Source organism: Phasianus colchicus, chromosome Z (assembly GCF_987193195.1).
Source record: "Phasianus colchicus chromosome Z, bPhaCol1.hap1.1, whole genome shotgun sequence".
Taxonomy (NCBI): Eukaryota; Metazoa; Chordata; class Aves; order Galliformes; family Phasianidae; genus Phasianus; species Phasianus colchicus.
The window spans coordinates 55243714-55267585 of NC_143476.1; the positions used below are offsets into that span (position 1 = coordinate 55243714).

The 23872-nt window shown below is 37.0% G+C and overlaps 1 protein-coding gene across 1 annotated transcript in view; it reads right to left on the reverse strand.

Annotated features, from left to right (window-relative positions):
• Positions 1-5973: 5973 nt before the first annotated feature.
• Positions 5974-23872, reverse strand: part of RORB (RAR related orphan receptor B) — a 134807-nt gene continuing 116908 nt past the window's right edge. The window contains exons 5-10 of the mRNA XM_090131417.1: positions 18421-18542; positions 16974-17106; positions 15198-15305; positions 13987-14097; positions 9075-9187; positions 5974-8616 (exon numbers count right to left, since the gene is read on the reverse strand). Of these exons, the coding sequence (XP_089987543.1) occupies positions 8461-8616; positions 9075-9187; positions 13987-14097; positions 15198-15305; positions 16974-17106; positions 18421-18542 (743 nt within the window). The 3' untranslated portion in view covers positions 5974-8460. The remainder of the gene's footprint in view (positions 8617-9074; positions 9188-13986; positions 14098-15197; positions 15306-16973; positions 17107-18420; positions 18543-23872) is intronic.

Below are 23872 nucleotides of genomic sequence, written 5' to 3' on the forward strand. Positions count from 1 at the left end.
AAATCATATTACTCAAATGCAGTCTGCAGGTATTAATACAATTCTCACTGTACAGACTCACTGGGAGCAGGTTTGAATGACAGCCCCATCATTTTTTTTTTCCCCCCATTACAAACAGAAGTATACACTAAACATCAACAGCTGGTCAAAAGGCTTTATCTATTACAATCAGTTTCCATAAAAACTGAAGAGTACAATACACTTATAGGAAGCAAGTACATTATTTGCTCTTTGATGTTTTTCCTCTTTAAAAAAAATCATTACAAAGTCTTATGCTTAAACAGAGACATAGAAAAAATCAGTGTATTCGCTGTCCCCAGTTATATACAGCAAAAATTACAGAGACAGCATACATAGTATTAGACCTTCCACAAGCATATATTAAAAGTAATTACATTTGAAAAAATATTTTATTTGTCTTCTACATTTCTACAATACGTACTCAGGTTTCTTTCTTCTTGTTTTGTTTGTTTAGTTTTTAAGTAACTTTCTGTAGTGTTAATCAGATGAGGCAGACAGTGCAGTTGTGAAATAAGGGATTTCGTTGCTATTCTGATTCTTAATTTATTTATACCATCCATTCATTACAGCCGGAGTAATTAGTTTAACATGGGAATTATCTCACAGCGATTAGCATAAGTCTGAAAATACCCCATGCGTTCGATTTAGCTGGGTGTGTTGATAACAGCGTACTCAGAGTTCTGTTGTGCTTTACTCGTGGTCACAAGTACAGTCGCAGCGCCGCGCTGCAGCCTGCCACAGGTCACACTGCAGTCGTGCAAGAGGCAAAGACTGCTGCGGCTAGTTAGCTCGTTTGCTAGGATCTCAGTGGCTTCGTAAGAATAAGTGCATGAAAAAATCCCTGTCTACTGCACGAGAATGTGTAGTCCACACTTTGTAAGGTAACGTATTATTATATTTTCTGATTAACGACAAAACACTTTTTTTTTTTGCCTGATTCTGACATTGAAGTGACACGTTATAAAAACACAACTGTAGTGCATCTGAATCTGAATCCCCATAGAAGCTGACAGCCTAATGTAGTAACTCTGACTTATTAAGCTGTGTGTCTAATCAAGACAAGTATAAGTGCTTTTAATTTTTTTTTTATTATTTTTTATTTTATTTTAAATAAGCTGGTTTTATCTGAAACAGTCTTCACGGTAAAACCTGTTCTGTGTTTGCCCATGTGGCCCCACTTATTTTTTCATGCAATCGGTTTTTCATTGGTCAAATAATATGGGACCAACATGGTCATAGTACTGAAAACTAGGAGACAATTTTTTCATTCTGTCCAGACAGTTTTATATAGAAAACACTTTACTGTTTCCAATGTATCGCCACAAACAAGGGCCACAGCCTATTCTTGGAGCACATGCCTTTTTCCCAACAGCGGTATCTTTGATCAAAAATTAGCAGCTCCATCCAGTGCGTCCAACAAATATGCAAAAACCACTGTGATATCTACATTAGATGAAGTTTTTTCTTTATGTTATTCTACAGAAGACCACGTGCAAAGCAAACATTTTCTGCATGTACAGTTACAAAGAAACACATAATTTATTTATTGCTGCTATATCCAATGATGTTTTCTTTCTCTCCCTATGTGCTGTGCTTGAACTGTGACGATGAACAAAATAAGCAAATGTAGTACATTATGTTTCCAAACTCCTTGTGAGCAGTATTTCCCTCACTAACTGCAGTAACACTCAGGAAATATCCCTCCTTTTCCAGTGTGTTTTGTGCATTGCTTTCTTCCATCAGAACACGCAAAAAGGAAGGATTTATTTAGAGGATGCTGGCACATTCACAATGCCACCGAACATTTGGGCTGCCTTTTTAAGTGAGCTACTGACCTGTGAGTTATCAATGGAGAAATTATTTTTCTCAATAGCTTTTGTCTGCAGTTTAGACTGCATAAACAAGTGGCTTTTTCAGTTGAGTGCTCTGCTGCAAACCTTTTCTGGGATGGCAAGTTACTGAGGTGTTGGGCTTACTGTAATAGAGTCAGTCTGACTTGCAGGGACAACACAGCTAAGTGAGGAGGTGGAGGTGGGTGAAGAGAAGGAATGAGCCTGCTTCCTTTCTCCTGGGTGCAGCCTTCCTTTTAGACTGCACATGAACTTCATCTTTGGGAAAAAGCAAAGACGTTAACACCCAAAGCCTCATTCATTAAGAAGTACAATTAAAAGGAGAAAGAGTGATAAAGTTCTCTGGGCAAAAAGAAAAAAGGTTTTCAATGGGTGGTTATCCTGCTAGCAAGAACTTCAGATATTTACATATAGTTTCCAGCAATCTGAAAATTAAACTCAAATCACAATGAGCCAATTGGTGAAGAATACTATTATGAATGCCTCTATTCTGAGGGATATGGTCCTCTCCTTTCCACCTTTTGATGAGGTTGTCCACTCATCTACATGTTGGGAATTCAGAAGACACAAAATCACTGTGAAAATAGTGGCAACAACCATAATGAGAAGTGTGGAAAACATATGGGTTGGAGACTCAGAGTCAAGTATATGACTGGCAAGATTGTAAGAACTGCAAATGAAGGTTATGTGCTGTTGTAATGTTAGGCCTATTGAAAACTTAATGTAAAACTAGTGATAAGTAGAAGTGCATTTCACATTTCATATTAGTAGGAAATGTGAGTTTTTTTCACTAAAAATGGATCACGTTTGCTGGAGATGAGAAAAGGACTGGTGAGACCATGGAGAAACATTGCTACAGAGGCCTGGGTGTAGCTGTGGTTTCACGTTTCCCTGAGAGAAAAGGGCAGCTCATAGCCACTTCATTTTACACTGCTTGCTCTTTGTAGGCATTTCTCCATGTGGTAGCTCAACAACACTGTTGCTATCCCTGCTGACGTAACCATTTATTCCACTTCTTAGCTTTTCCTCTTATGTGCCTGCAGCAATTCTGAACAGGATCTCGCATTAGTAGTACCTAAACTCAGTACATTTAAACTGCACTTTCTCTTGTTGATTGTCTAAATTCAGTAACTTATACAGAGCTTGGTTACATTTTGTTTCAAAAAGGACATATCATAAACTGACTGGTTTACCTACTGACTGGAGGTTGACTTTGAAACAGCAGGTGAGGTGAGTTCTGCAACAAGCTGAGGAAATTCTGTCAACGAATTCAGTTTATACCAATGCTACTTCTAATCGCTGGCTGGAAAGCCTTGTCTGGGTCATGTTCAATGGGCAGCTCAAACAGTGCCCTTCAAAGCCTCTAGCATTCTCTTCCTTATCATCACCATTATATTTATATAGCTATTTTTAATAATGAAACATCCCTGAGTGGCATACAGTGCAATATCTGCATCGAGCAGTGATTGTCATTTACAAAGCGTGAAACATAAAAAAGAAAGAAGAGGACTGAGTCTCCAACATGCTGTTTCTAATGGATGTCAGAGATAGCAGTTAGTCTCCAGAGCAGAGGCAGAAAGTGCTGGGATAGGATGGTAGGTGTAGGTACTCTATTACTGCCAGGAGAAGAAAGCTGTTCCCAGGTTTCCATTTCACATGTACTTAAAAAAACCTGTGCTCTATTTTAATTTGATAATTTAATTTTTGCCCTGTTCTATGTTCCTGGGATGTCTAATAGACAATGGCACTGAAAGAAGGAACCAACTTCCAGGCTAGACCTTGGTTCTTCTGGAAAGGGCACAATCAATAAGAAGTCAGAAGTAAGAAAGATGTGGGCATCTTGGATGTGACTGATCCGTGCTTTGTAGCACAGCTTTACAGGAGGTGAAAAAGACAGTGTGGAAAGAAGCCATCAGCTGTGTAACTCTAGTTAAGCTGCCCAACTGCCTTGCAGACTGCTGTGGCCTTGCTGGGCTGCCACAGTCCTGTGGTGCGAGGCTGACGGGCTGGTTCATAGCAGTAGTTTTGCTCCCTCCTTGTGTAGCAGTTGCTAGGTCAGAAATCCCAGCAACACTAAGGAAAACGCAGCAACGCAAAGGGAAATGAACATATGTGCAAGCAATGGCCATGAAAGAAACAAAGAAAGTCACACAATAAAGATTGTCGCCTTGGACAAGCCCAGTAGCTGCTCCACCAGAGCTCCTTAACCTTGCACAGGTGTTGGGACAGTGATGGTGCACAGGGCACAGCAGAAAATAAACTGGTCCTTGGGAAATGAAGCTGAAGTGAACAACAGGAAGCATGAACTAAAAGTATTAAAAAATAAGAGTGATGACATCTCACCTAAAGGGACCTAGCAACACCAAAGGCCTCTGATTTCATGAGGGGTTGAGCACCTTCTGTGAAGTAGTGAGATGTCTCCATTTCCAGTGGCCTGTTAGAGTTATGGGAGCCTGACAACATGCAGAATCAATTCCTAAATGCTGCCAGTCTTAAAATATATGTTGTTTTTGAAAACCAGTTGGTTCAGCTGACTGCTTTCTATTATCCAGTTTTTTTGTTTTTTTTGTTTTTTGTTTTTTCCCCTAGCAATCAGTAAAGAAATCTTCCCATTAGAAGAAAATATGACTCTTGGAATGAATTCTTTATACAAAGAGCTGGCAAGAGTGACATTTACACCAAAATTAAGTCCCTGTGGCAGTGTAACAAATAGTCTGCATCTGCCTGCTTGATGCTGTGGATAATTTAGATCAATGTGGTCCAATTATCTGACAGCAATGCTAGAAGATTTAATGTATGTTTTAAATATTTTTTTTTGTTGAATTTCTGGGGTCAATCAGTCATAAAAAATTGTGTTCCATTTGAAAGAATTATCACTAAAAAAATCAACAAATATTAGCCAGTTACTAAACAGCAGATGTGACAAGTCCTAGTTCTAGAAGTTTAATTGAAGGGCTTCAGATACTACTGTAGATTAATGAATGCCAAGAAAATAAAACACAGTAGTAATACTGTCTGAAATGCATTTTGTGATTGGCTACGCAGTTACTTAATTGAACTTGTACTGTTTCATTGTTTAAAGCCTGCGGATTACTTGAACGTATAAAATCCGATATTGAGAATTTAAAATGTCATATACAAATGGCTGTATTAAGAATGACAACAAAAATCCAGCCTGTAGGATGTCATTGCTATTTCTTGTTCTATGCACAATGAACAAAGGGAAGAAGTACTAATTTACTTACATAGCCAGACTGAAATCAAAGAAAATTAAATAAGTTTTATCAGCACTGATTAGCACCAGTAAATACTGTATGAGAATTAATTTTTGCTACAAAAATAAATGAGTTTCTTGCTCAAATTCTGTAAAAATAAAAAAAAATGAACAAACTATTGATAATATTATCTGAAGATAATAATTTGGCAATATTTGTAATTGTTTGTACAGTTTGTACAGAAAATGCTATGTGACATTGCTAGTGGTTTTAGGACAAAAGAAAAGAATCCACTTTTAATCTCAGCCTGGATGCTACTAGTTCTGTGGTCTCTGGCCATTTAACTTCTTTGCCTTCATTTCTTTATCTTTGAAAAAAGGGAACAGTCCTTACTGATTGAAGAGATCATGAGATTGCAGTGATTTCAGAACAGTGCTTTAAGGATGAAACTCCCTATGAATAATGGTTAAATAATATGTCTTTTTCACAGGTGATCTTCATTTTGTCATCTTGCCTAAGATGTAAATCATAATACAAGCTAAAGATTGATTGGCTTATTTGAAAACAATAAGGCATTTTCAATATGTATTACAAAAATGTGGATTGTTTATAAGCATAGCAAACTTCTTCATTTATCAACCCTTATGACAGTAATACTTATCACACTCTATATTCTGTGTATTGGCTAAATATGTTACTTTTAATGTACTGAAAATAATGGATTATTATTATAATGGATTTCAAATGAGCATATATATATGTGTGTAATATATATATGTAAATATGTTCTCATATTGAAAAAGACAAGGAAAACATGAATCCTCTGCAGTTAAAATTGAGCTGTTACAGGATTCAGTTTGACTTGATTTTTTTTTTCCAAATATATACAAATTGACCTTGCATAAATACTGGTTAATTATTTATTATTATTATTATTTTAAATATTAGAAGTAGGTGGAATATGGAGTCCTGTTCATGGATTTGTCATGTAAAACAGGCTGCAAACAGACAAAATCAGATTACAAGAGGATGCCAATCTTATGGCTTAAGTGGTTTAAAGAAGCATCAGAAGCAGTGTTGTACTACATTAACTGAAAGCATTTTAATAAAATCACTGGAGTATGTGATAGAAATTTGGTGCAAAAAGAGTATTTTAGAGATTGATTTTTTCTAGGACTAAGAAATTTAGAAGATTGCATCATTTTTACAACAAACCTCAGAAAAATTAACATGGCTTTGCACTTTTTGTATCTATTTTGCACTCAGAATAGATTAACAGAGAAACATTTATTAGCTAAGGGTTTGTAACTGCTCTTGCAGCAAGTTTAGGATTGCTAAGAGAAGAGATAGCTATGGAGTCATGAGGTGTGTGTGTAAACTTAGAAGGTGATTGGTGGTGGTCGAGGGGAAACTTTACCCAGTGCTTGAAATAGGGTGTGAATTAACTGTTGATGCAGAAAAAGGAATAGAGGATGAGATGGGACCTATGTGGTCTTCTGGAAAAAACAGAGGAATTAGACTATCGCTGACACAAGTTTCTGCAACCACTCTGGGGCCCAGCTGTGTCCCATGGGTTCCCAGTGACACAGCTCTGCCCTATGGCCTGGCAGTGGGGCCTTCAACTCCTTCTCACCAGCTCTCAGTTCAGACTGCCTTCTATGAGCTTTGAAATAAGGACTGCTCATGACCCTGCCTCTGCTTCATTTCTTTTCTACTTATTTCTGCTCAACTCCTTCCACTAGCATTCTCTAAGGACACTTTTCTGGAAAAGCTCCCAACAGATAGATATGATGACAAGGACAGAGACATGGCAAGAAGTGAATCCCTGCTCTTCCACAGGAAAAAGTTTATGTTTTTTTAATCTCTGGCAGAATCCAAATGCATTAATCATGACTGCAATTAAATTTAATTAATCTACGAGATTGTGTCTCGTGGCAGTCTTCCACTCCTCTCTGTATTCACCTTTGGTTTTGCAGGCAAATGCACGTAAAATCAACTTAGAGACAGACAAAAAGAAAGCTCCAATCGTTTGCTTGCCTCCTGAAGTGAGCATCAAATCAACCCTATGTTTGTATATATATATGTGTATTTAACATGTATGTATATACATGGAATGGAAACCATCAGTCTTGTTTAGGTGATGGCTTTGTTGGTAATAGTGTTATGTTCATCTTCATAACCATGGCTATTGTTCACTTCAACTTTCCTCCTCCCTCCCTTTCTCTGATGATAATTTTCAGAGCTACATTTTAGGCTTCCTAAGGTTTTCACTGAGTTCACTATATTTCTTTAAAACTACAACAACAAACAAGAAAAAAAAACAACAACAAAACCCAACAAAATACCAAAAACCAAGCCAAGTCTTGCAACTATTTTTCAAATAAGCATATAATAAAATAAAATCTTTGTGTAATCAGAGAAGTGGGTGGGACAGTCTATGTTTTTATTCTGTGTTTCAGATACTTCACTGACACAGGTCCTAAAATGTTCACTCTTACATATGCTGTACCCCTGTTGCAGGGAGAATATTGACAAAAAGCTTTTCCTCTCTCCACTGAAATCATCCAGACAAGGCTTTTGCATCATTGGTATATTCCTGATGTTTCATTTACAGACTGCACATATGCACTACATTACACATTTCAGGAGTGATCCTGTCATTACACATTGGCTGTTGACTGGCAAAGCAAATTGTGATTGCCCAAAGTAGATCTAATATATTACTTGGAGAGCAAGAAATGCATGACAGCCTGGCTGAGCATCCTTTAAAAGTAGGCATGGGACTTTTAAGCTACAGCATGTATGCATATAGTACATACATATATATATAAGTATACACAACGTATACATATATATATATGTATTTCATACATGCACAATAATTTCCAAGACAGCTACAAATTTCCACATGCATTAAACTATCTAAAAACATAGAAATAGGCAAGACTAATAAGTGGAATTTTCTTAAATTATATTTGAACAATAAACAGCAAGAGTAATACTGCAAAGTACTGCTCTATTCTCATTTATATCTACAATAAAATTCTATGAACAGTTGTCTCCCAAAACATATCCCAATAAAATAAAATTAAAAAAAAAAAAGGTAACACCCAGTGTCCTATATTTGTATATTCATTGTCAGTTCAAAAAGAAAAAAAAAAAAAAGGTAAACAAAGAAAAGAGAAAAAAGACATCCCCACTCAGAATTGCATATTTACATTCTTCAAACTGTAGCGGTGAAAAATAATTCTATTAAGTGCAGAACATTCCTAGTGTTGCAGTAGTGACATTTTTAATAAGTTCATTATGAAAACATTTCATTTTGTCTTAACAGTGATGCATTCCATGACTACGTGAAAATTTCATTATCCCCTTCACTTGCAGCCAGTGGTTGAGTCTGGATTGAAAAGCTCCTTGTATAATGGAGGAAATAGTGTGTTCACTATATCTGGGTGAGACTGTTTAAATACCTGTAGTTTCTCTCCGTGCAAGTTGCAAAGTGCAGTAATGGTTGGTATCTTGGCTATTAACTGTGAGATATAAAAGAAGAGAGAGGAAACAAATTTAGTATAAGTCACTGATTCCAGAATTAATTAAGGTAGCATCTTGTTGGGAAACTGTAATACCCCAAACTCCATCAAATCTATCCATGCTGCCATTGGATAAGTCCACTGTTCTTACTGTTATGGTCTAAAAAACCATTCCACTGAAAATTTTAGCCAAGTGCCAAAACCGCTTTGCCTCTAGGGGCTCTCATTAAAATAGTCTGATTCTTGCTAAGGTACCACATAAGATGATTAATGGATTGAACAAAAGATGATTTAAGAGGAAAGAAGAGCGAGGAGAAGAATACAAAAATGCTTACTTCTATACAGTGGGAGCAAGTGGTATGATGCTTTTAACTTAAATTAATGTAGTAGTGGAGAAGTGGCTAGAAAAAGATACATGTCTGAGGAAGGCTTAGGTTAGCCCTTTTTTAACAATTTACCTTTGTCAAAGTCTCATCATCGAGGTGGTTCTTCTGGATCACATGTTGAAGTGCAAAGTAAATCTTTTCCTGAAGCTTCTGGACCTTCCTTGGCTCTATTAACCAGGCTCGATCTAAGAAAAAGGAAGGCAAGAGCTAAGGACAGGTGTGGGGTATGCTCATGGATGAACTTGGTATGCTAACAAGTGTTTACAGCAAATGTAATTCCCGTCGGGAAGGGACTCATAATGAAAAGATGGTTTCAGAAGCAAAGTATTTTAATCCATTAAAGGATCAGCTGAGAGTTTAATTAAGATACTGAACATACAACAACAAAATATTTGCCCTGTATTTCTGTTTAAATCAGTACGTTAGAGAAAGATGGGAGTAGAAATGAAACAAGGTCCAAGCATTTCATTATATTTTGCTGGTACATTCACTGCTCTAAATTCATATTGCCTAGGTAAAAAGCATATATCATTTTAGTGTCTTAATACGTAAATAATGAGCATATTGATCAAAACAGTCATCTCTTTGAAAACAATAGAATATAGTGATTGAAAAATTAAAACAAAATATATCTCATTATTTACTAGGCTAACATTTTAAGACCATATATTATTATATTCTGTATTAAAAAAAAAAGGCTTTCTTCAAAAGAATTTCTTTAATAATTCAAAAGAATTATGAGCTGTTGCAATGTCTTGAAGTGCAAATTTCTTGTTATTTAAAAATGTTCTCTTTTTAAACAACACAAAGGAGAAGCTAATCTGGGAGAATTAACAATTATAGATACAGTTGTCTGGATTTATACTGAGCTCAAACCCCAAGTGTAGGAGGTCTTTCATAAGATATTCTCTCAAGTCACAGCTTCTGGAAACAATCATACATGAAGCATAGAAGCGGACCCCAAGACAATCTCTGAAACATAATAGTGTTTATAGCACTGCCAAACTGTCTGTGTTCCTATTCTGCAAACTTATTTCCCTGTTTCTCACATATTTCTCACAGTCAGACTGATTCTTGGACATAGATTTTAGCTTTGCAAAAGGAAATACGAAATTATGTTTTGCCACAGGGCTTGAATCTTAATGTACACATTGAAAGGTGTGGGAAAATCCTTTTCATTTCCAGTGCTCTTTTCCCTACCTCCCCGAGTTACTAACATGATCCATTGAAATAATTTAAGCTGAGAGACTAAAGAGTATTTCAGCGCTGAAGAATCAGGATTCTGCCATTTGTCTGACTGCAGAGATGTCTCTATGGAAAATGTCAATCAACAATTTCTCTGAAAAGAGATTAACCCAAGCCTCTAGAGACTTAGCAGGTTATCAGACAAAGAAAACAATATTTTTGCATAGCTTAAAGAATCATGATCTTGGAAGGTAAACTAATGGATCCTATATTGACAGTGGCCACAGAAACAGAATTAGCTGAGTGCACACAGTATTGACACAAATAAGCTCACAATAATATTTAGGCTTCACAGGCTAAGTGTCACATTTTATGTTCTTGAAAAACATGCCTTTCAGTAGTATTAAATCAACACCTAATAGGTGTCAGGCTGAAGCTAGAAAGATTTATCACAGAGAGCAGTCCTTAAAGATTTATCTTTCTGCCACAAAGATGAGCATAAAAATAGACTGAGGCTGTGGGAGCACGGGTTTCATCACTTGCCTGTCATGGAGTATGCTGTATATAATGCAAGAGTTCTTGAAATCACAGCGTGGGCTAGGTGAAACTTTTACTATGAATATTGTCTGTCTCCCAGAATGTAGTTCCTACCACTTGATCACCATCTGCAAATTTGTTTGGACTTTGCACATACCCCTAATTATATTCACATAAGTGCAGGAAAAAGTCAGTAGATCAGTGGCTACCCATACAGGATTTGACAACTGTTTCAGCTCTATGATTTTCCTTTAGGTTTTGACTCTACTGTCTTGAAAGAGTGCACTAGCCCACTAGGCAAGAAAAGAGTGTAGAAAAGGGTGAAAGATGTAAGGAAAGGTGTTCAGCAAGATTTTCAGAAAAGCAAGGTTAATGTCTTACCACCCATTTCCATGCAAGTGAAGAGGCATTCTACATCTTTAAGCTTAGAATCAGAAATCAAGTGAAAGAATCACCTCTGATAACCTTAATTTACAAAATCTGGATTTGTGCTTTTATTCAGATGGAAAATGGGCCTCAAGCTTGGTTTCAGAACCTAAACTGTAGTGTTAACAGATGTTCTTAGGTCAGCCCACTCCTGCTGATATTGCTCTGTTCCCTGTAAATGCTGAGATTAAGAGCACAATAATCACCTTTCAGTGCAGTGGTTTCTGTAGAAGAAAAGCATGAATACGAGTACTTCCCAAAGAGAGCGGCTATGTCCCTAAATTAGTGAGTGGAAGAACAGATGCAGTTTATTATTTCCTTTTTTCATGTTTATGCATGTTCACAAGATGAAACACTTTACTGTGAAGAAACCAGAATATCTAGTGCAGAGCAAAACTGATTATTTCTCTATTAATTTTTTATTATTATTTTTGAAAGGAAATAAATGGCAGCTTTTAATGTCATTACAATTTGCACTACCTTCCCTTGCCATTCACAGACTTAGCCCAGCTGAGATGGGGTTTATTTGCATGACACAAATCGGCAGTTTTTTAATGGAAGATAGGTTGCCTTATTTCAAGGTTATGATTCTTCAGCCCATCCTGTATTATTGCTTCTCCCTTGTCTAAAGATACTCATGCTTGCAGACTATAGGAAGAAGCACTCAGCACACGTTAAACACTTTCACATTTGGTTTTTGGCCAAAGGAGTAAGAGATATTCAGAGTGTCCTCTTGCTAGCAAGAAGGAAAGAAACAACTTGGACATGAAAGAAAGGCACTGGACAATGAAGTATTTCCTCTAGTATCACCAGCTTTAACTTTCAAGCTAAATAATGGTGAAAAAACTTGGAATTACTTCTGTATATCTTAGCAGAGTTTGCTATTCAAGAGACACCCAGCTTTGAAGTGCTGCATCATGGCTGATGTATTTCATGACTGAAATGTATTACTAGAGTTAGTGGAGAAGGTTTTACAACACATGCTTGCAATACAGCTGGCTCAAAGCCAGTGCTGAGTTTCTAGCTTTTTCAAGCACAGTACAGCTGCAGATGTGTGAGAGATTTTGTCGCTTTGCTGAAAGACATATGAAGAACTGCGAAGCTCAGAACTTTAATTTCCATCAATTGTCTACCTGTAGCTAAGAGCATTTCATTAATGACTTGATCAAAAATCTATTAAAGCAATCCATTAAAATCAATAGGAAACTTCTCATTACTTAAATAGGCTCTGTCCAGGTCTGAGGTATAGGACACTCAGAGACGATGGAATATTTCTGTGACCAGATTTTGTTAAGTTGGGCTATAATTTGTTTTTGTTGCCTAGATTACCTGGGTGACAGAAATATTACTTCTTTTTAGTTTGGCTAGAAATCACATATCTGAATATTTTTTTTCTCCCTACAGATGAGATGCTTTAATCTGAAATAAAGTGCATATAAGCCAGCACTGAAACCATTTTACTGCTTCTGTCTCTACAGAAAACACCTAGATGTTAAAAAAAGAAAAACATAAATCTTGCTTGTAAGGATTCTATCATTCTTTTCATTTTCTGTTGGTTGGTTCTTAGCATGTCGCTCAAGAACTTCACAGTCTAGATTGCCCCAGAATTCCCAAGTTGTCTTTAGCTTTGCATGGAGTCAGTCTGTTGACAGGTCACTAATGCCAAATGTGTACAGATGCTGTACATTTCCATTATGATTTGGTCTTTTCTGTGGAGAAAAGGGCTGGTTGAGAGGGACCTGTCAGGGTACTGCGAGAAGCACTCTGGAGGGTTCTCTCTGGAGCAACTCGATCTCATGCTATATGTGGGCACTGGCTTGACCATTTCACCTCCAAGCAAGTGACCACAAGAACACTTCAGAGGGAAATTAGGAGTAGAGTTCTTTCTGGAGGTGTCATTAATGATGAGAACAAACATGGACACCATCTGTGCTAATCTAATTCTGCCTAATGTAATCTCCTCCGCAGATGTATGAGAGGGCAAAGTGACCTAGAGGAAGTCTTTAGCAGAACAGACTGGAAAAATAATTAATGGTGGAAATTTTTGTAAAGACCTTTCAAAAGGTTACTCTTAGTGGGAGGTGGAGGCCTACCTCCCCTGAGTCAAGTTTAAAATCTCATACTAAACTCTAAGGTTGCTTATGTGGAGCTGTGGTATGTGAATACTTGAAGAAGAACATTTTGACCCTGAAATTACTACCTCTTAAATGGAGTTAAATTCAGACAGAGCTTCATGGAGATTTTTACTGCTTATGTTTTTATTGACACAGAAGAATTCATTCATAGCTGAAGACTCCCTAACCCACTCAGGGCTCTGAGGTTTTAGCTCACTGAGGATCCAAGCAGGAACATGCATCACCTTGACATATTTTCTCTGTGTTTTGAAGCAATGCCAGCAGGCACTGCTTGCCTGCATGAACTTGTTCCATGCCTATTACCCTCACTCTCAGCACTTATTTCTCTCTCATTTTCCAATCTGTCTTTCTCTTGCACCATGAAATAGTGTACAGAGGCTAAGGAGATGGTCCTTGACTGAAGCATAACATGCCTGTAGGTTAAGTTCAGGTAGACAATTCAGGTAGACAATATTATTATTGTTTTTTAATATATAACTGGCATGTTACATATTTTGCCTATCTGTAAACTTATGTGACAGGATCACCACACTTTGGATCTATTTCTAATATATGTAACTGCTGAAATTCTAACAAAAAGAGCTGAAAACTCTTTTTTGTATAAAGGTATTCTTCCATTGCTTATCACACTTCTTAATACATATGTACATTGCTTATTCCAGTGTAAGCCACTATTTAAGTAGGTAGATTGGAACAAATACCTGGTGATATCAGAACAGCAGATGAAAACAAGGCAATCTCCTCCTCAGTCAGCTGTAAGGAACATAAATTCTTAGCAAAGTCAAATGCTTCATTCACCAGATCATCAGAACCTAAGGACCACAGAGAACAAAGTAAAAAAAAAAAAAAAAAAAAAAGAACAAATGAGTAAATGTATGCATTCTTAAAACATGTGTCTATCAGCTATTAAAATTCCACTTGCTGTAAAGATCAACTATTTCTAAATCACTAAATCACAATGGAACACAAAAATTATTAAGAATTACGGGCATGACTTGTACAAAAAGCACACAGAGATTTAGAATGGGGTTCTTTTTTCCCAATATGAAATGTTATTTATAAATAAGTATTAAAACTAAGAAGAAAGAATAACCAGTCCTAATTCACTTTCACATATAAAATTTATTAATTAACAGTATACATATTCTATAAAATATTCGAAAAGGACCAAAATACATCAAATAATAAACAAGAACACTTCTTATTCATGCAAGGTAGTGTAATGTTTTTTCTTATTCAAGAAAAAAATATATCTGTATGGTAAATTTTTGCAGTAAATTACTGTCCTTGAATTTGATTCTGCTTACATCATGCTATATTTGCCAATAATGTACTGCTCCCATGGATTGCCAAAACACACCCATTTAGGCATTGGCATTTCAGATAGCACTTTATATCATGTTCAGAAATGAAGCTATTATTTCAACACACAAATCTAAATGAGCTTAAAAGTTTTAGTATAAACAGCATATTTACTAAGTTCCTTCATATATTTTGTCATAGTTCATCATTTTAGTCCCCTCTTTGCTGGAATGAAATGGCTTTTTGCAGGACATAATTAGTGGGACTAATTTGATATGTCAAGTATAATTGACCTGTGGTGATAAACTACTTAGCTTCTACCATAACCTGTGTTTTAATCAAAGCTGTAGGTGGCAGAATAAAAAACCTGATAAGATCCTCATAGTGCTCTTTTTCTTTAGAGAAAAACACCTACTATTACGGGCAGCTGCTGGAGCCACTTTTCCATTTCCAGTTCAGAGAATCGGAGGTTTTGGTTTCAATATTTATTGAGGGTTTTAAATGCACATCAGTGCATTTAAGCAGAAGGATATATTTTAACAGAAGGATAATCTGACATTATTTGGACCAACATTTATAGAAAGGATTGAAAAGAAAAAGACCAACATACCCAAGGCTTTGAACATCTGCATCCCTCCATACTTTCCTTCAAACAGAACAGTATTGTTGAGTGGGTTGAAGGCACGGCACATTCTCACCAAAACCACTTCCAAGCAGCCTACAGGAGAGAAAAAAGAGCAGAAGTGCCACACATTATTACAGGCCCAGGCTTTCTGGAGCCATCAAGAGGATCTCTCACTGAATATGGGAAACAATACATTTCTTTGATTTAAGTAGAGAAAATGGGTATTTTTTTTTGTCGAGACAGACTAACTAATCCTTAGGCTTATTTTCTTCAGTGCAGCGGACTTAATCTGAATTTCGACCTGGGCATATAATGTTAATTTAAAATACTTTATTCTGCAAACTTTTGTTTCCCTTATTTTTCTTCGAGGTTGAGGAAGATCCAACGGAACAGTTGTTGTTTTTTTTTTTTTTAATTAAATTAAATTATTTTTTATTTTTTATTTTTTTCTTTATTCTTCCTACAGAATTTACAGAATTTCCTGTTTTGGGAAAATGAAGAAAAAATAATTTAAAGCAATCTCTAACTAAATCTGAATTTTCTGAAAGAGAAACTCTGAATTTGAGATTTCTTTTGCAGATACGTTTCTGAATGAAAAGTCCAGATTTTCTAACCTCTTTTGCTGAGCATTAGCTGCAAAACAGAAAATAGAACCAAAAATATTTATACATGCTGCAGCTAAGCAGAGTTGTCCAATAGCACAGTCAAATACATTTATATTTTTTGTTTAAGGAGCAACTGTGTTGCTACTTTTGCTAATCGAAGGAAGTTATATGGGATGCATCAGCATTTTCAGAAGTCTTAAAGATAGTAAAATAAAATAAAATGTTATCCTGTGACTCTCTGCCTATATACTCCTCAGGTTTCCACATCCTTTGCCATTTGCAGCTCTGCTGCCTCAATTCAGTCCCACTCTAAGCCACAGACCACTGTGTACAGAGCAAGGAACGCAACAGCTTTCAAATGAAATGAACAGTTTCCTCTCGAAACAGGAAGTACTTCTTATGTTTTAACGAGTCACCTCACACTGCGTCACACCTTTTACACATGGAGAGAGAGAGAAACTGATATGACAGGGTGAATGCAGTTAATTACCAGCAGTGGCTCACTTGGTGAAGCCATTTAGTCCTACTGAGTTTAGCAGAGTTAATGCATAGTCACAATAAATCTTGTCATGCTTCCTATGGAGGACAGAAATTACCACATCCTATGTCAGGGAAGGAAATCCTTTTCCACCTTGCCCTTAAACATACACATGCACACCCAGGCACGCACAGAGAGCATGGCTGCAGCACGCTGCTGTAATCCGCTCTCATTTAGTCCAAAACTAACTGGCGCCAGCATGGATTTTCCCTCCTGTGCACTGGCTGGAGGGTATCTCTGTAGTCTCATTAAAAAGATTAGAGATGACCACAGAAGCATTCACTAATGACAAGTGGGGATTTAGAGGGTGGCAGATGACTGATTCGGCCTGCTCAATTCACAGAGTCTTTCCACTACATGTCAGGTTGGGGACTACAGTTGCTGCAATGACTCTCTGTGTGTGTATATTTAATAACCACAAGTGACTGTGGAGAGAAGGGGATCAGAAAACAGTAACATGATTAATGGGGAAAACTACGGAAGGGTTAACGCAGCTAATGAAACAGACTGAAAAGTAAGGTTCTGTCAAAACAAAAATGACCCAAAGAACGGGACAGCTGAGCACGTTTCTACTGCACTGGGAGCTAAACCAGTCTCAAGCATTTGGTGTTTACGCACCTGACTTAAGGAGGAGAATTTGGTCATTCTGGCAGAGCTCCATGAAGCCTGTTATCCGCTTTGCAAACTCCACCACATACTGGATAGCATGAGTGATCTGAATGGCACACTGCTGCCAAAGGGCTTCTCTGGTCTTCCGGGAAAACAAGAGGGAAGAACAAAAGAATAAGTGAGTGAGTTCATCCATGTGCTAAGAACTTCAGGTAGCCTTGCAGGAAGGCACAGTCCCCTGACTAACTCACTCCCTCACCTCCCACCATGTCTTAACCAGTGGCATCTCTGCTTTTCAAGATGCCTGACAACTTTCATGAGAAGGCTGTTTTCACAGGTTGATTGCCTCAGTGGTCCAAACTGTGACACTATCTCTTCAAAGGGGGAGAATGCAACCAGTGTTAAAATGTGATTTTAGTGTTGACTTTTGCGCATGAGAGAGAGAGACAGCAGAACTAGCAATGTAAACAACTCAGTGCACTCCTAGGGAGAAAATGGCACAGCGTTACTGAATCATCTAACAGAATACTTTTACTTGTTTGAAACTTTAAAAAATAATTGAAGTATAATTACTGTCTGAATAATGACTACAGGAAATTTTGATCTCATTGATAACTATTTTCTTCGAGCATGCAGGTGTGCAAATGCAAACTGGAGCCTTGGATCAGCTGCAGTAACTCTGCAAGCTGCAGTATGTTTTCACTTCTGCTTGTACTTAGCTTTCCTAGCTAAGTAGGAACAAGCAGGAGTCTCTTCAGTCTCTTGCATGATCAGATAATCTCTCAACAGATATCTGACTGTAGAATCAATGCTAGTGATGGAGGCACAGGAGTGCAAGAGCACATCTTGATTTCTGTTGACTGGGCTACATCTGAAGAGGTGTCAATAAGAAATATTCTGAATGTGACCTGAGAATTACAAAGGTAGAACAAAAATTCGTTGTGTTGAGTCCATTTTTCCAGCCACTTTTGAAAAACCTCACTTTAAGGAGTACTTTAAATTTATCATTTACTGTTTATGGGTGATATTTGGCTTGCTCACAGTGAAAAAATCTGTTACTCACATAGAAAAGGAATGTGCTTCTAACAGCTTTCCAAATGAAAAAGTAACAAAGGGTTTTTTTTATTATAATTTTTTGAAAAGCCTAAAAACAGAGAAGAACAATTCTCATCACAGTAAAATCAACAGAATTTCAGTATAAGGTTTATATCTGTGGTAACAAGCAATGTGTAGAAACTGGATTCTATGACCATGTCTGAGTTTTGACATTAACAAATATCCCAACATACTGAAAAGCTATTTCTTCTTGTTATGAAATATCACTCCCTTGTTTTCAGTGACCAGGGTCCTCTAAGATACTTAAAAGAATACTTTAACCAGCTTGTCCTTGTCAAATAATTCAGGGTTAACAATTTCAAACCACAGGGAGCAGAACAAGTATATTACAGGATTGTACCTTGCTCTGGTAAACCTTAATTTCTTCATATGTGTGGGTTTGCCATGCTAGCTGGTGTAGCTCCTCCATTGTATATTGGCATGTCTCCAAGTGAGATTTAATGATATTCTGTGCAATTCGATCTGAGGAGAAAGATGAGCTCATGTGAGACATTTTGGTGAACAGTAATTTGCAATAGCAAAGTGCTGAAAACATTAAAATTGGAAAAGGAAGATTTTTTTTTAACCTTCCTGTCTAGTTATACTTCCCCCTCTCTCTCCTTCTCTCCCTCCTTTATCTCTCTCACAAATATTTCTGAAATTGTCTGTTGTAAGATGTTTCAGTATCAAATACGAAGCCAAAGGATGCTTGACAAACAACAGATCTGTACCTGAAAATAACAATGAATCTCATGAAACTATTTAAATTATTTCATTTTGAAAGTGATTTAAAAAGAAACAGTAATTATTTTTAATGTGTTCAAATAATTATCTTTTGGACATCCCGATTACTTGAACACTTCTGTCCATTCCAAGACTGTGCAGCTGCCCACACCTACTTGCTCAGTCTTGGGCATTTGCATTACCTTGGTGTGACTTAAATCAGAGAAGCAGGAAACTAATCCAGTTTTTTGCCAGTTAGGTTTAGCTGGTCAATTTCTGAATCATTTCAGTGATCTCTAGCACAGAGACTGGTGCTAGCAAGGTGTGAAAGCTGCAGGTAGGTAGTCTAGGCTTTAGAGGACAGTGGAACAGCTCTCACACTCTGTGACGACACATGATTAAGTTACATTAAAGTTATTCGGGAAACGCAGCTTTGCATACTATTGCAGAACAAGAAGCGTGGAATGCAAGGGGAAAAGTAAGCATTGTGTGCTGGCTGGAGATCCCCTTGAGAATAACAGTAAACTTCTCAGGGAAGTACTGAAAAAAGGCATTTTCTCCATAAGCTACTTGAGTGGATTAAAGATTTTCACAAAAAATTCTAACATCAATTCATTAGCACTGGAAGTCTTGATTTGAAATGTGATGATTTCTTAACTTACAACTTTGAGTCCTATAAGTCTAAGTGGACAGCAGAACTGAGCTGAAACACTTATGGCAGAATGTGTACTTATCAGAAGACATATTCTTTGAAAAAAGAGAGGGCGCTCTGGTAATGCATTAGCTGAGCCTGAGTCCAGAAAATATCAAGAACAAGGAATGTCATCATTTACTCATCCACATCCTCAACAGTCTTCTTACAATGGGTTGATCTGGTTCTTTGGAGTCCCAAAATATGAATCTTGCTTTGGCCAAATGTTATCTGAATTTGAAAGCACCAGTAAGAATGAAAGCTGAAAAATGAATGTAAACATACATGTTTCCTGCAATCACTGCTACAGGAGTATGATTTAAAGGAAAAATGTTTGTACTAATGTCACAGTTAATAAACTGTGCACAAAAGAAGTGCAGGTATTTGTACAAATGAGAGTATCCTCTCTATTCAGTCTTTACAGGTACTTTTTACAGGTTAACAGTGCTCTTAGGTTTCCTATGAAAGAACTGACTCAGGAGTAAAGACAGCTAAAAGTGTGTATTAGTGATTACAGAAATCTACCCAAGATTCTACCATGGAAGAATGGATGCCAGTCTTACCTCATGATGTTAAGATACTGTATTTTGTAGTTAAAGCATTACAGATAAATGTGCATGTTGGAATAAAGACACAATAAATTTTAAACTACTTTTCTTTTTTAGGATGAATAAAGGTTAATTAAAGAAATACTAGTTAATAAGCCCTGTTTTGTAAACATATTTCAGACTTCCACCCACATATTGATATATTTAAAACAGTTTTAATAAAATTAATTTTCTGAAAACATCAGTAAATCTGACTGTAAAAAGCACAGGTTTTAAAGTTGTGTTCCTGGATTTAACCAGAAGAAACTTAATTATAACTGGAGGAACAGTTAAACCTTTTATCTAAAACACTAAGACATACGGTTTGAACTACTATTGCATTTCCTTTTCTGAATGGTGAACTACTTTGCTCTCTCCAGCCACTGGCTGGTCTCTGTTGTGATTCCTAGCCTAGCTCCACAAGCCACACAGTTTGTTACACAAAGATGGAACTATTCATGTTTTTGACATAAATAAAATAATATATAAATCAAGTCCTTTAATATTAATGCATAGCCAGATCAGATGATGCTGGTAACACTGTTTGCCTGATGCAAACAATCTGAAGATAAAATCTTTTCATTTCACTGACCTGATGTCAAATATATGTGATCAGCAGTTCTATTTCACATTACTGTATATATTCTGTCCTGTTGTTTTTCCTACCATTTACTTCTTTAACTTAGGATCAAAGACCTGAGTGACAATTCATGAATCTTCAAGGTTTTGTGGGGATGGCATTTTAGCTCTATACACCTTTTCTTTATGTGCTTATGCTTATGTTGAGCTGACAATAAATATCATTTAGACATGAAAAGACCTCGGGCAATTCCAGCAAGCAACATCTCCAAATGCTGACATCCAAGAGGAACCAGGTGCTAGAAAGACTTGCAAATCTTGAGCCGCAGGCTTGGCAAGGGTGAGTACGTGATGGAAAGAGTACACTGAGTCTCAGGGGTGGAGGATACTGCTTATTTTGTGTAAGGAGGCTGCCTGCTTACACTCTGAGCTGTTGCCCCTGGATGGTGCCTGATGCACATATATCATATATGGGATTTGCAGTGCTGACATGGTGCAAAAAGTAAAAGGAAAAGCTTATCTTGGCTTTGCAGAGGGTCCAGTAAGCAAAGATCCAATGCAGACAGAACAAAGAATGTAACTCTCAAAGGGATTTCAAGGAGCACAGTCTACTGTTATGCCATTTGTAGATTTTAGCTCTTTTCACTCGCATAGTTGGAAACTACCCACATCACTGCAAATTCCATGCAGAAAGAAGCTCCTAAACAATTGGGGATAATGTATAGACATCCAATCTAAATCTATTCTGATGGACGGCAACTGATACTGTGCAGAATACAAAATATAACACATTTCTGGGAGACCTAGCAGCTCTGAAGCATTGCTGGCTGGTAGCTGTGCTCAATCAAAGAATGGGACAATGAGGGAAGAAAGCAACTTATTTAGTGGGAGGAGCTGTGTCTCTCCTGTTCCACAGGCTAGAAGATTCCACTACAGTCATTCTGCACACCAGGTCTTGACTTAAAGTCATTTTAATTTTCACTTTCATTTTCATTTCATTTCACCATCTTAAGCCAGAGATTTCAAGGGTCCCTTGACACTAGGAAGCTGCAGAGCTGTATCTAGCTAGAAATCCTGTTTGGATTGGCTGCAAAGGACCAGAAAGACAGAATCAGTCTTGTGATCTCATGTATTTCCCATAGAAATGTTGTCAATGCCCATCTTACATAAATTACATTGGGTTTGCAGCTTTCATTGTATGAAAAAACAAACTAAAGAAATGTTGCTATTAAGAGTGAGAATAAAACTTTGCAAAAAAGTTTCCTTTACATGGAGTACCTACTGCAAGTTTTTGGTAAAAATTAATTCAACAAAAAGAAATTAATGAGATGGTGTGAAAACATACCATCAGAACTAATAATCACAACTGTAAACTGCATGATTTTAAAACTTACCTGCCATAGTATGTAAACATTCAGTGTTTCCTTCTCCGCTTTTGTCTGGGTTTATTATATTAGAGTTATGTATACAATGGGATCAGCTAATACTGCATAATATCATGGGGAAACTGAAAGGCATAGAATATCCTGGCAGATTGACTCTGGCTGGGAAACATGACCAGTGGCTGAATTCCAGTGTGCACTGTGATGCAGTAACATTTCCATTAAATAGTTCCAAATTTGAAGATTCTTTTTATTTATTTGTTTATTTGTTTGTTTTTATTTAATTTTATTTATTGTTGTTACCCTTATATTTTTGGTGAAAAACAGACTATTTTTAAACAATGCTCTAATTCATAAAAAACAACAACAAAAAAACCAACAACAAAAAACCCGAAAGCATCTCTAAAAGGAAGTACTTGCTTTCAGAGAGGCATATTAGAAATGAAAAAGGCACACTAGAAACAACATCAATCAAGCAAATGGTTAATGGCTTTAGACAATGTGAGTTCTTGAAAAAGCAGAAATACTCAGAGAAGATACATCTTGGAGTGAGCAGTCGTTTTTCATTTCTGGCCTGTACACGTCTTACTAGTTTACTGCACAGACTCACTATCCTAGCTGTATTGTCCCATTCATTCTTAGGGGCGACAAAGAAACCAGATATTGTTGGTTTATAGTGCCTCTGAATTTCCTAAGAAAAGTAAAACACACCAAAACAGTCTGCGTGGTAAGCATCTGTTCTAAACACACAAAAATGATAAATATTAGAAGTGGTACCTTACAAGATGCATGATCTTTAAAGAAAGCTGATTTTATGGTTTCATCCCTTGGATTATAGGAAAGTCTGCCAGTAGGACTGGTTTCCCAGCACAGATAAGAACGGGAGATTTAATATGTCCTGCTTTCACAACACAACAGAAGAGACAAGAATTTAATTACAGCACACAGCTCAAATCCCCAGAGAGAGATGTCCTCACCAGAACTCGACTAAGCCCTGACAAAAGTGACGCAGAAGAGGGAAAATGTGCTTGAGAAAAATTGAAAAAACAGGTTCTTTCTCAAATAAATAAGTGGACAGGCAATGAGTCTGGGGCAGCTCAGGCTGTGACAGAGTGAGTTTCAGGGCATGGGAAGGCTGTGGAGGTTCTCTCCTGCTGATGGAGACCAGAAAGATGTTGAATTATTGAGCAGACAGTGGCATTTACTGGGAGATAGACTCCTACCATGAAGAAGACATCAGCCCTTTTATTCCTCAGATTTTTCTCATGTGACAAGATCTTGACAACAACAGCTTGTGTTTTTTAACAGCCCTGCTGCATGTCATACCTCCATTACACGCCTCTGCTGCCAAAGCTTGCTCCCGAAAGCCTTGCCAAAGATTATAGTAAGAAAAATTGGAAGAAGGCAACAGAAAGTAAAACAAATCAGAAGAAAAAAAAAGAAAAACAAACCTGAAATGAAAAAAGAAAGGCTGAGAAACTGTAAGTTGAATAGTACTGTTATCCAGCGTGTCCGAGAAATGAGCAGCACCCAGTGAGACACAGAAACAGTGTTCAACAATGAATTAATGGGGACTTTGCAATGCGGTAAAACATAGTCACATTTACAGTAGGAGATGTCCAGAAGAAGCTGAAAATCATACTTCAGGAAGCTAAAGGATTATCTGTCAAAAAGATTTGTTCCAATTCAGAGAACAATTGTGGGTTTCTTGAAAGAAATGCTTTGTGTATGCATGTAATTCTATGGTTTGCGAAATGCAGCGGGTCAGACAAGATGGTCTCAGAGCTTGTAACTAGAAGGAGCAACAAAAACATGAATGAAAGATGTACACATATACTGTGAGTAAAACAA